At 41.5% G+C, this 13,482-nt stretch overlaps 1 protein-coding gene across 1 annotated transcript in view; it reads right to left on the bottom strand.

Moving 5' to 3' along the window:
• Nucleotides 1-2,199: 2,199 nt before the first annotated feature.
• The window catches only part of NMT1 (N-myristoyltransferase 1), a 55,215-nt gene continuing 43,932 nt past the window's right edge, over nucleotides 2,200-13,482 (bottom strand). Inside the window, exons 4-12 of the mRNA XM_031965991.1 lie at nucleotides 12,925-13,043; nucleotides 11,452-11,543; nucleotides 10,210-10,326; nucleotides 9,135-9,305; nucleotides 8,407-8,515; nucleotides 6,153-6,323; nucleotides 4,941-5,108; nucleotides 3,783-3,920; nucleotides 2,200-2,541 (exon numbers count right to left, since the gene is read on the bottom strand). Coding sequence (XP_031821851.1) covers nucleotides 2,521-2,541; nucleotides 3,783-3,920; nucleotides 4,941-5,108; nucleotides 6,153-6,323; nucleotides 8,407-8,515; nucleotides 9,135-9,305; nucleotides 10,210-10,326; nucleotides 11,452-11,543; nucleotides 12,925-13,043 — 1,106 coding nt within the window. The 3' untranslated portion in view covers nucleotides 2,200-2,520. The remainder of the gene's footprint in view (nucleotides 2,542-3,782; nucleotides 3,921-4,940; nucleotides 5,109-6,152; nucleotides 6,324-8,406; nucleotides 8,516-9,134; nucleotides 9,306-10,209; nucleotides 10,327-11,451; nucleotides 11,544-12,924; nucleotides 13,044-13,482) is intronic.

Consider the following 13,482-nt stretch of genomic DNA (forward strand, 5'->3'; position numbering starts at 1 on the left):
TCAAATGAATGATGATTCCATTAGGGAGCAGACCAAAGAACAGGATCCAGCACCTGGTCACATGGTACCAATTATATAAAGGCCTTACCCTCCACAATCCTGGAAAAAAAAGTCTTTCCTAAGGGAGTTAAAACATCCGAGTTTCAATTTCATGATCCAGGCTAATCAAGATGAGCAAACTCATCTTCTCCTCCCCTGAGAAAGCTTGAGACAACTAAAAGAACATCTTCAATCCCACAGATGCTCTCCCATCATAGCCTTGTCTGAGGTGGTTCAAAGTACGTCTAGGACAGGAAAGTATAGAACTTTCCTTTTTCATCCCACTGTCTAAGGCAGGAAAGAACTAGGTAATTGGGCCTGTTAATTTTTGGTGGACTTGAATTTCTATGATAAAGGTCAAGTCTGGGATCTTGGCTTCCCTCCCATTTAATTTTCTATGAGAATCCTAGTGTTCAATAGGCAGCTGCTTTGGTCTTGGTAGCCTTGCTTCAAGGGGCTTAAAGATCTACTATTATCCACTGGGTCCTAAAGCAATAAGTATTGTTTTAAAAATAAATCACATGGGGAAAAAATGGAGCGATAGAGCTTTGAAAAAAACAACTCCAGTGGTGTAGACACTCTGACCCATTCCTATCAGTCTACAGAGGGCAAGCAGGATTTCCATCAGTTCCAACAAGACCCAATTAGTCTAATCTCCAAACACACTGTGGCCAAATTCATACAAAAATACCCCCATCTTCAGAATCATCCCTCTGAAGATGTCAACCAAACCCATACCTTGGAACAAACCCTTGACTCCAACAAAGGTGGCTTCAGTCAATGGGACCACAGATGGCCTGGTTTGGCTCTCTAATTGAGGTTTTACTTTCACCTGAAAAAGCCCAAAAGGTAAAAGCAACAAGAAAACCCTTGTACATCATGTTCTTTGTCCACCACTGAGGTTGTTTTTCTCCCTTCTAGAACAAAAACAGTGAGACTATACTTAGATGAAAACAAAATTTGCCAAACAACACTCCCTGACCTACTCTATTCAGCACCTCTGAAAAACAATTATATTGCTCTCTCTTTTTTGGGGAGGGGGAGAAGTCAAGGGCAATTAAAAGCATAAAATACAACCCAGCATTGATATATGGGCCAAGACAAGAGCATGAAAACCCCCTTTCTTTCTTATAGCTGAGTTGCTTAATCTGTCCAAAACCAACAACATCCCTCTCCCTAGCCCCAGCTGTTCCCTGGGCCACCCCTTTGGGGAAGGAACACCGAGGATACCTAGAATGGGCAGAAGGGAATGGTTAATATGATGAGAACAGCTGGAAGGCACGGGCTCATGACTGGTGGCAGAAAGGCATTTGGGTGAGCAGCCCCATGGGCATCATCATATCCTGAAAGTTGTCACTCATGCACACACGTACCCTAGGCAGCAGCTATGTGCTTCTGCTAACAGGATTGGACCCCGCTAACAGCAATGGCACTGCTGTGCACTCAGTACTGTCCCAGAAGCTACAAGGAGGTCTGAGGTCCCCTTCAAGCTGATAGTCATACTAAGCAGATCTAACATCCCACAGGAAATTTCTCCCTACAAAGGATGACAACCACCATCCAGATAGCCCTTTAAAATAGAATCAACAAATTAGTTTCCTAAAGAGTAGAGACTGTAATGATGGTAATGGAAGGAACAAGGAATAAGTTAATTTTCTTAATGGAACTGCCCAGGAGAGCTGTGTCCATATAACTTTTTCTCTCACCCATTTCCAACAGACTCCATGCTGCTCTTTGGGCCCAGGTGGAAGCACTGGCAGCCTGAGCTTGGCTGTCACTCTACAGTCCTACACATGGGACTCAGTATGGGCCAGTAGGCCATCTGCCATGTTACCAACCCTGAGCATATCCACAGAATTCAGCAATGATCTGAAATTCTCTTACTTTACTTTGTTTCTACTTACATACTTCCCCCCCTTTCATTGGTTCTATTCCCAAAGCAGATGGGAACCAAGGGAGAGGTTGCTCACATTTGTTTCATCCTCGTCAACCCACCCCCCACAAATGTCAATGCCGATCTTCAAAGGGCAATGACTAGTGGCACTAATATGCTGACTTCTGGTTCTTATTTTAAGGATTTTTGTTGAACACAGCTTTTCATTAGGGACTGAACATCCTTGTAAATCTGGAACATGAAAGATATTTAAAATATTATATATATATAATATATATATTTTTATTATTCACCCGTTAACTCCATAATATGCCAATCATGAGCTAGTTTCAGCAGTTACATTCCCTTGATCATGGCTGCATGAGGATGTAATTAATTGGAAAACAGAGACCAGAGAAGCCACCAGAAGTGACAGCCTATGCCGTTGTGATACAATTGTCAAAGTCAGTGGCTGTTTGGTGTAGCTGGTTCGGTTCTGTTCCCTCAGCTGGGGATTCTCGCTTCCATGAAAATCAGACCAACAGCGGCGGGTTCCATGTCCTGCTCTGAATTCTCAGTGGCTTTGTCCAATTTTCATTGGCAGCTGATTACTGCAACACCAGTCCAACCTAGGACATCCATTAGGAAGAGGCAAGATTAAGATGGATGTTTCAAGACTTGAGCTGTTCCCACTGCTATCCTGAAGATCCAAAAGAAGTTCAATTGGCACAAAACTAGCCTGACTTTATGGGAGGGAAGAAACCTTCTGGGGGAACTCGCCTGAGTTCTTTTTTTGAGAGAAAGGACTAACACAGATGTTATGGAACTTTTGCATTAAATCTCTTTGACAAGAAGAGAATTTTTACTCCTTAAGAGATTTTTGTACTCTATTAAAATGTCAGAGAAAAGTGTTAATTCTGGGTCCTATAGCAACACTGGTCAGGAGATAAAATTCTGCAGCTGCTTTTTTAAAATGTTAACCAAATCACTCCCCCAGCAGCAGGGAGGGGCTCCTGAGGATGAGGCTTGGGGGACACCAATAACAAGGCAGAGAAAACACCCCTTCCCTCCCCACCAAAGCAGTACCCACACAAGACCATATGAGGAGGTCAGTGCTCCGGGCAAAGTCAGGAAACATGCCTGGGTGTAAGCAAAATAAATGGCTATTCAAGATTGATGTGTTAAGGGAGCTGCATACCAGGCAGATCTGTTCTCCTTAGCACACAGACAGTTGTGATAAGTCTAGGCATGGTAACATTGGAGCTGCCTGTGAAGGGTAAGCCTACAAAGGCTTTGCCAGAAAGAAAGAGCGAAAGCTCAGAGGAAGACGGGTGTTACTGCCAGGTGAGCCATTCCATCCTTCTTTTATTAGGGCCACCCCCTGCAGGCATACAGTACCTGGGTAGCCAATTACTCTGCTTACACTCCAGCCAGCTCTATAGGCATGGTTCTGCTCCCAAGGCAGCTCTGAAAAGCTCAGCTGGGCCAGCCATAAAGTCTTGGGTCCTCTAGGCTTCCTAAAATGGACCAGAAGGCCTACAGAAGGATGAGGTGGCTCACTTGATAGCAACACCTTCCTACTCTGAGCTTTCCCTCTTCTCCCAGAGGGATGGCCTTTATATAACATACAATCAGGGTCAGGCTGGCTTTGCTGGGCAGGACATCAGGACATCAGAAAGTCTTGATTTCCTTAGGCCTAGGAGGATATTTCATAACAAAGGCCCAAAGCTCAGAAAAACCTGTGTACCAGTTTACAGGGCTACCTACCACAAAGGAGTGAGAAGCTCAGACACTGCCAGAGATGCCTTGGCTATCTCAGGGCCTTTCCTAACCCCAGTCACTGGGAGGAGCTGGGCCTGTGGGCGCTTACCTTCTCTGCTCCCATGCTGGGGCATTTCCAATTGTAGAGATAATACTGCAGGTTGCCATCTCCGATCCCAAATTTCAGCTTCTCCAAGAATGTTTTATTTTCCATGAGATCCAGTGCGTTGAATACATCGAATCCTTTCTGTGCAGATGGCAGAGAGAGAAGGGAAGTGAAAACGAGGACAGCCAGCTAGGCCAGAATAATTATCCTACAATATTGATTTCATCATGCCACTCAGTTCATCATCCACTAGTAGTTTCCTATAGTATCACGACCCCACTTTTTAGTCTAAAATTCAAAGCCTTCAATCATCTGATGACTCCTTTTTTGTACTTTTCACTACTTCCCCAGCAGAGTTTCTCCCCTAAAACTAATCTCCTTAATGCCACAGGCACAAGGTTTGCTCATTCTGATACTTAACTTACACTGTATTCCCTTTACTGGAATGAAAATCTTTCTCCTATAAATCTACATCCAATTTCCTTTAGAAAAGGTCCCCCGTGACTCCATCTTGCCTTTACATCCTAAAAAATTTGATATTCAATTTATGATTTTGCACTTGGTGACATGTCACTTTATAATTGTTTTTAAGCCATTTTATAACATGTATTTGGTTTCCCAAATTACATGCCCCACAAGCTCAAAGACAGGGGCTGTGTTCTCTTTTTTTTCTGGCATGCACTTCCCAACAGTCCTTCACACTGGACTTGGCACACATAAATACAAATTGAACTGGGGTCTTTGTTGAGGGGACCTATTCTCAAAGAAGCCTGAGCTGCTCTGCACACACTCTCATCAGAAAAAAATGACTCACCAAAATAGAGATCAACCTGCCCTCTCCCACGATATGGAAGATGGTAGGGAGAAACTTTATTGTCAGAGTAGGCCTGGCTATTCAGGCTCCTTGGCAGCACCTCCCATGAGAACCAAACTCACTGAAATAAATCAGGAGGGATTCAGAAAGGCTTTCAGATGTCTGGAAAGTCCTTTTCTAGTTTTTGGAGGGCTGTTTAGAAAACAGCTTCGATCCTACCTAAGCAGGGCAAGAAGATCTTGGACTATCAAGTCTCCTCTTTCTTGCCAGCAGCTACCATCCCGGAGCTCTGAGTGTCTAGCCCTGACTTTTCACCCACCCTTGCTTCTGCCAGGCCAACCCCTCACCGATTTGGCGAGGACCAGGGCGTCACTCATGAGGTCTAGAAGTGGGGTCTGGGTGTGAACGTTGTAAAAGGAGTAAGCAGCTTTCAGGCTCTTGTGGGTTGGGTGGTTCATGATGGTAGAGGGCAGAGTGTAGAAGCTCAGGAAATCCGTCACCTCACCGTTTGCGTTCTGGAAGAAGAAAATGGTCACATGTAGCAAGAGTACAAGCCCTAAGCAAAATAGATTGGCTAGGGGAACTTTGGGCCAAAGTTGGGAAGAGGAGCCAGGCCTAACTTTCTGGACATGGTCTGTGGCTTTCCCTTAGCTCTCCTAAAAGAGAGCAGGTCCTGGTCCTGAGAAATAAAAGACTCAGATGATTTCAACCAGAGCCAGGAGACACACGGCTACATGTCTTATCTCTAATATCTCTCACAGATAATGGTCAAAGAGATTGAACGAAGTAAGAGGAAAATGCTGCTAAGTGTAGGAAGCAGGTCAGACCTAGACTCAGTCTTATGGATTTAAGGACAAATTGGGGCCCAGGCCTGAAAGAAAAAGAATGACCCAAATTCTCATTTAGAACAGAAGCAAAAAAAAATTTTTTTTAGTGCCAAGGACTCCTTAGACACTCTGATAAAACCTATGAGCAATTTCTCAGAAAAATGTTTTTTAAAAACAAAATACAAACGATTACAAAGGAATCAAATGTATTAAAAATTATCAAAATATTCTAATTCGATATATCAAAAGATTAAAAACTTTGAATTAGAATGAACCCAATCTCTTCAAAGCTGGATCTCTACTGATCCTAGAAGCAAGTTCTCTGCCTCACAGCTTTGTTGCATCAATTCAGACTTTTACCACTAGGTTCAAGCCAGGACCATACCAACCTTGGGCACAAAGTGAAGCTAGCATTCATCTGGCTTGCTGATTTCAACTGCTTTTCACCCAGGAGAGAAAAAAATTGGAATCGCGTGTCAGAATAGTAGAGCATACCCAGAATATGCTCAACACTAATAGGAAACACTCCCTTCCTTTAGGGAAGGCTGGACACAGGTGACCAGGAAAGGATGCTGTGCCAATGGCCCTGCTAACCTAACCTTCATTCACTAAAATTCTGACAAAGAACTAAGTGGGAAAGGGGATGAGGGGAAGATTTTCTCCTGCTCTAGAGATCTAGCTAAAGCTATCCCCTTTCTTCAAAGCACTGGTGTAGGCTGCAGAGTCTCTCACCTCCACCACAAAAGTATCAATGATGTTCTCCTGAGGGAAGAACCAGTGTTCCACTTCTTCCTGGCTCATGACGGGGGTCAGGTGGAACTGCTTCAAGTACTTGGTCAGGAGCTGGTGCACCACTGGAATGTCCTTCTTTTCCATGGGCCTTAACCCAGATGTTTTTGGAGTCTAAAGGGAGAAGACACAATCAAATGTACTCTCAGCTTCAAAGAGGACCTAACATTAGACTATCCACATCACCCAGAAATTAGATATTGTCACTTATATGTGGTGACCTCTCTTAGGGGTTTCTTGGTAAAGATACTAGAGCAGTTTCTCATTTCCTTCTCCAGCTTATCTCATATCTAGATGAGGAATGGAGGCAAACAAGGCCAACTGACTTGCCAAAGTCACACAGCTAGCAAATGCCTGAGGCCAGATTTGAACTCTTCCTGACTCTAAACCCTGGCACTCTATCTACTGTGCCACTAGCTGACCTACAAGTAGTATATAAGGCTGATGGGAAAGATGTCACATTCCCCTCAGATCTAAGTCTTTCCATAGTTGCTTTCCTTGAGGGGACAACTGGCAGAATGAAAAGGTAGAAGCAAATGTTGTACTTCAGTGTCTTGTGGGCCTTGGACTATAATCATGGTTAGGTCCATCCATATGAAAACAATTTGGTAGAGATAACTTAGTCATTCTCACCAAAGCCTGATACAACTTGTTTTCCCCAAGACAATAAATTACTTTAAAAAACATCCTAAAACACAAGGTTAGCAAAGATGAATGTCAAAAACTATCTTTGCATATATTTGGAAAAATGAAATTCTATCAAAAAACAAAACAAAACCTTATCCTCAGAGAAGAGGCAGCTGGCATTGTGGAGAAAAAGCTGACCTTGGAGTCAAAAAGACTGATCCCCAGTCTGCCCACCCCCTGGCTATATGGCCTTGGACAAGTCAAACTCTCTATACTCTGGGCAGCTCTCCAAAACTAGGCCTATTGGGAACTCCCTATTCAAATGAAACCACAGCTCCAGCCCAATTCTTTCCCCTAGGCTTGGAAATTCCCTGCTACCTTGGACCTAACTGACTTTGAAATGCCCAGATGTAAGCTGGTATTTGTACAAAGATACCTAAAATCCTGTGCAGGACAAGGATACAGGATAACAATAGTGGCATTTCAAAGAGACGAAAAAAAAGAGTGACTTTTCTGAGTAACATACTCTTCTTTATTGGCTCCCAGAACCCAGTGCCTGTTTGGCAGAATTATGGAAACCTTGCACTAAAACAGGGGGAAGGAAAAACACATCAAGAAGGCCACCAAAGTAAGTCTTCAGACAGAGGAAGTGTGCTGGGAACCTGTGTTGCAACTAGTCCTTAGGACAGGGTATCAAGAGACTTTCAAGGGGAGATGAGTCATTAGTATCTAAAGAGACTCCCCTAACTGGTACCTGATAATGTAAGCCTGTTGTTCTATGGTTCACAGTACAGTGAGCATTCAAAGATACTTATTGATTGACCACTGAGTAGAAATTTTCTGGAGCCAAGATGGGGTTCTGAAACATCACCTCTTTCTAGAATTCAATGGCACTGGTCTCATTTTGCAAAATCAAAACAAAAAAAAAAAAAAATTAAAGCAATTCTCAAACTCACATAGAAAACCTGGACTCTAGACCTGGTCTTTGCTACTAACTTAGGCAAGAAGCTTCTATAAAAATCACTATCTGTAAAATGAGAAGCCTGAATTAAATGTTTTCCAAGATGCCCTTCAGTTCTATAATTCAATAATCCTTGAAAACCGACTGGTCATCCCATCCTCCCACCCCCAGAAGAAAAAGCAGGAACAAAATCTAGGGATTTAGACATCTCTTGCAAATTCTGTTCATGAGCCTAAGAAAATGCATTTAATTCATAAGTAGTTTGCTCAATACATAGGGAGCAATGTTATATAGATAGCAAGTAATATAAAATGCAATTGGAAATGCACTACTGCACATATGAATTCTTTGACAATAGATTTACCTACCAGTTTCTCCATCTTATGTAAAAGAGAGGAGGTTGGGCTACTTGACCACAAAAGTTCTTTCTACTTCTAGCATTCTCAGGCCCTAGTTATTCTCTACTTAGGTTAATATAAAAAAAGAAGTAGTGTTCTCTAGGTACATGGCACCTGATAGCAGGGCTTCTCTGCCCCTCGGAGAAGTTGGCTTCTGATCGCAGCTAGCATGGCCACTCCCTTACTGACATGATGACTGAACGCCACCTACCTCTGGGAGGCGGTACAGCTTCATGGTGCGCTGCATGGTCATGTTCCTACTTAAATGTGAAAATTTCACTTCAATCAACTTCCGTGGATTAAGGGACCGGTGCCAGTACCTGTGGAGAAGCAGGATTAGTATCCTTAGGAGGTGCTGCCCAACTTAGAGCACAAAGGCATGTAAGTCTCTAGATGGCCAGAAGATGGCAGGACAGACCCACATTCAACTTTAATGGGGACACAAACATTTTCTAAGGACTGAAGAACAGAGCCAGGCTTCTGATCCTCAGATGGCTGTCCACAGGCTGTGAAACATACAACGCTTTCTTCTCTCCCCTCTTAAAAGAAGACTAAAGCTCAAAAGGCAATCCTCTTGTCTTTCCACAGCAAATATATGAGAAGAGAGCCAACATTCTTTCTCCTGGAACTTGGGGCCACATCAACAAGTAAAGGCAATAATTTGTTGCAATATTATTTGTACTTAATGCCACTGAATTTATCTAGAGATAATTTAGTAAGGGAATCAAACCCAAGGTTCTCTTTTCATTTTAAAGAATGGCTCCAAGTCAATCAGGAATTTAGTGACATGGAAGGCACTAGAATCTAGGTTTTATGAGTCCCAGTTTAGGGTCAGCACTGGTGGGGCTCAGGGAAAAAGAGAAAATCCTTGAGATCACAATTCAAATACTCATCAGAACTATATTCCCAGCACCAACACTGAGCAGGGTGAGATTTTACCTGCAAGTGCCGACAGGTTTGGGTAGTACGACCCCAGCAGTGTAAACAGCCTGGAAGATGCCCTCCAAGTGGACTCTTCGGGTTATCTCTCTAATCAGCACTGGTGCCACCCGCTTGGAACGCAATTTCTTGTGGACACACAGAAAGTTGATCTCTACCATTTTCTTCTCTCTGGAGTAGGAAGGAGAGATCAAGTTCTTGAGGGAAGTCAGAGGCCTTTTTGGCAGAAATATTTTCTCCCACTCTGCTTTTATTAATAGATATATTTAATATTGATTAAGAACTGCTACTATGTTTGGGTGGAGGTGAGGAGCCAGCTTGTTGGATCTGATTTTATTTCAGATTTACCTTCCTTCACTTCCAAGGATCACAAAATCCACTTCCCTGACTGGTTATACTGTTGTCTTCCACAGAGTTCCCTGGCCATGTTAATTCAAAACAATTTAGAGTGTGTGTTCTTTGAAGGGAAGGGGAATTGAAGATGAATTCTTTCCATGTGGAGAAAAAGAATAATGGGGAAGCTAAACTGTCTGATTTCCATGGTCAATAATAATGATAACAACTAGCATTTATATACCAAGTTGAGGTTTGCAAAACGCTTTATATGTCATCACCATATCTGTGACCTTGGAAGTCACCTGGGCTTGCATGGAGTCTAGTGTCCTCATCTATAAAATGAAGGTGTTAGATTAGATCACCTCTGAGAACCCTCCCAGTTCTAATGAATAACACTATGACCATCAACAGGTCACACCAGAGAGGTGAGAGAGTGCTGGGAATAAAGTCTAAGAGTTCAAACTTCAATTTTTTGATGATCCATACCTGGAATATGGTTTTGGGGTTCACTTTCTCTTTCTAAATTAGCACAAATGAGAATCTGTGGCTAGGTCAGGAACTTAAAGAAGTTGCCTATGCTCCTGGCTGGGTACCTTGCAGGATGCTTCTAGCTACAAATGACAATAACAGCAGCATCTCAGAGTATAGCAGGAGGTTCTTGTTATGGAAATATCCCTAAGTTTAGACATCACCTCTCTCTCTACCCTCAGTGTTTCTCTAAGGCAGCAGTAAAACTTACGTGTCATAGATATGGATGCTTGCAGGAATGGCACTGATGAAGCCTACCAATTTCTTGCTTGAGATGACTCGGACTCCACAGTGCCACTGGGGGAGCCATCCTGGGGGACGAAGAGCCCTAGAAGTAGAAGAGAAGACCTTATTGGTCTGTGTCATAACTCTTCCCACAATTCTATGGCTGCTTCTCTTTAAGACAAAATTCTCTCATTGCAACCAAACATGAGAGAGCCTCTTCTGCCAGGTTATCTTTCTTGGCTTTGAGATTCACCTAGAAGAAATTATCCAATTCTTTCTCACCTACTCTTCCAGTTATATCTTCTACTGACCACAACACAATAAATATTAAAATCAATAAAGAGTACCTTTGCAGAAAGGCTTCACATTTAAATGAGATGAAATAATTTAATCCTAAAAAATCCTTAAAAAGTAAATCATAGAAGCAACAGATCATTACAGCAAAATGCCAAAACTTGGGGATGCAGTCTACCATTTCAAAACAAATGAACAAAGGTTCCTTTCAGTGTTTTACTGACCAACAATTACATCTGACTAGTGGCTAGCCCTCAATTTTCTTGTTGTTTTAAATAAAAGATAATTTTTGAAAATTAAAAGTTAAATTTAAGCAAACATAAAAAGCAGAAGAAACATTTAGCAAATAAAACATTTTCAAGCAAACAAAGGCTGAAATATCAAGAGGCATCTTCCTTCATATCTTGAAACACTACAATGTTCTAGGGTCTGCTTCTTAGACCCCTTTTTAATGCTCTGATGCTTCCCTCTCACTTTCTTCAATGGTTAGTCTAGGCCCTGATCAACAAGACTCTGTTAATTAAGTAAATGCTATAAGGTCCCCATTTTCACATAAGTGAGGATGCTGCCTCAGGGGTTTAGAAATCAGGAGTAGGAGGGGAGAATTCCCTTCACTTTCTTCAAAATGGTTTTTCAACTTATTCCCTCTTTAACAGAACCAAGGGTACAGGTGAGGCACACACAGTTTACCTTCTCCTAAGATTCACTGTCCATTACGACAGCTTTAATGACTCTTACAATTTGTCAACAGTCCATTCAAGATTTAAGTTCTTCCTCTTTAACTCAGGCTTGGAGCAAGCAGGCATTAGGAATCAAAAATTATACCATATTTCTTTCTATTTAATTTGTTATTCTGAAGTGTACAGCACTTCCTGGTGTCTAAAATCTACCAACCTCCCACTCTACCTGCCATAAGAAAGCATTCAAGACTCACCACAAAAGGAATTCTGGTGAGTAATCAAATCGGAACATGTTGTCATCATCTTCCACATAATTCTCATTCAGGAGAGTGTACAGTTCTTTAAGCTGAAGAAAAACAAGAGGATCTATTAAAGAGCTATTTTTACTATAAAAGGGACAGGCTTGAGAACTGCTTGGCCTCCTTTTATTGGTCCAAGACTTAACACTCAAATACAAAGATGAAGCTCTGAACTCTTTCCCCAAGTTTGGCAGAAATTCTAGAAGTACATGCTATAATTACTAATGGAAAGCTGAGGGACAGAGGAATACAGCTGTGTTCTTAAAATATATTACTGATAGAGTAACAACACCATTAAACTCATGTTGAACCTACTATAACAAAAGAGATTTGTGAGTACTCCCATTTAATATGTGTAGATATTTTAGGGAAAACTAATTCTTGGAGAGTGATTTAAAAAAGAAATGTTCTGGATGCTGAATGAAGTTAGCAGAACCAGGAAAACACTGTACACAATAACAACGACATTATGCAATGATCAATTACGATAGATTTAGCTCTTCTCAGAAACGCAATGATCTAAGACAATTCCAAGGAACTCATGATGGAAAATATTATCCACATCCAAGAAAGAACTATAGTCTGAATGCAGATAGAAAGTTTCTTTCTCATGATTTTTCCCTTTTGTTCTGAATCTTCTTTCACAAAAATGTGGAAATAGGTTTAACATTATTGTTATTATTGTCCATGTATAACTATATCAGATTGCTTGCCATTTTGGGGAGAGGGAATAAAAAGGAGGGGGAGAGAGATTTGGAACTCAATCTTACAAAGATGAATGTTGCAAACTACCTTTACATATAATTGGAAGGTTTTTTTTTTTTTTTTTTTTAAGGTGGGTATTAAACAAATATAAAAAGAATGTTCTAAATAAAATCACAACTAATTCCCTTTATGTCCTGATTTCCAGTCTTTGGTCCACTGAAATTTTTTGGCCCAACCTGACATCTTATGAAGTCTTCACTTAGTTATCAAGAAATCTGAATTTGGCATTAAAATCCAGAAATACAAACAATCTCTACCATTATTTCCAAAGATCTAATGAGTGGTGATTCCTCAGTGGAACAGATATGCTTTGGGAAATCTAGGGTAAAATGAGAGCAGAGGGAAACCTTCATAAAATAATCAGTAAGACACAGACTAGGAGGACAAGGGGAAAAAAAGGCATTTGAATAAAGTAGCAGAGGAAGATGGCCTTCAATCTGTCAGAAAAATCAAGACAAATTCACAAGAAGTCTTAGAAAGTCTCTGTATAAAGTATAAAATCTACTTTGAATCTCAAGTTTATTTACTTCAGTTGTGAAAGGGGAGAAACCCCAAGTAAAAGCAGTTTCCAGATGGTTCTCTCAGGTGGAGTGAGATTTAGGTGTTAAATATTTGCTAAGTGACCAGCTAGAAGCCAGTTAGCTGGGTCTAGGGCTTACTTACCACACCTCGGTCCCCTAGGTCCAAGGCATCCCAGGTGAAGCCCTGGGGCAAGGTATAGGGCTCTTGACGAATGTTGTCTTTGTCAGGTTCCACGGGACCATGGGTATTCACCACTTCTCCTACAAGAAGAAAATGGAGATAAGTCTTTCTTCCTTTGTCCTAATCCATTTTGAGTCCCTTAGGCCTCCTGGGGTGGTAGAAAAAAGGTCTCAGCTCATAATAAGCTAAAGTAAATCACTTGTATTCCTGATCCAGGAGCACACAGTGTATCCCTGGAGCAGTAGTCAACTTCCACAGCTATTTCTCGTCTAGAAGTTGTCATGCCTTTACCTCAGGACAATTATTAGAAAGCAAGATGGGTGAATTTTTGAAATCCTTTAAAAATGTCCCTTTAGTAACCAAATAATAAATATTTGTCTCCAAAAACTTGGCATTTTCTCTCTTACCAATTGAGAGACTGCTCCTCTCCCTCTACCCCAGCCTACAACTCCAAGACAATTTAGAATGAATTCATTTCAATAAGGCTGTTTTTGTGTAAAGAGCCACAATGGCTTGTAG

The sequence above is a fragment of the Sarcophilus harrisii genome, chromosome 4 (genome assembly GCF_902635505.1).
Source record: "Sarcophilus harrisii chromosome 4, mSarHar1.11, whole genome shotgun sequence".
NCBI classification, from domain to species: Eukaryota; Metazoa; Chordata; class Mammalia; order Dasyuromorphia; family Dasyuridae; genus Sarcophilus; species Sarcophilus harrisii.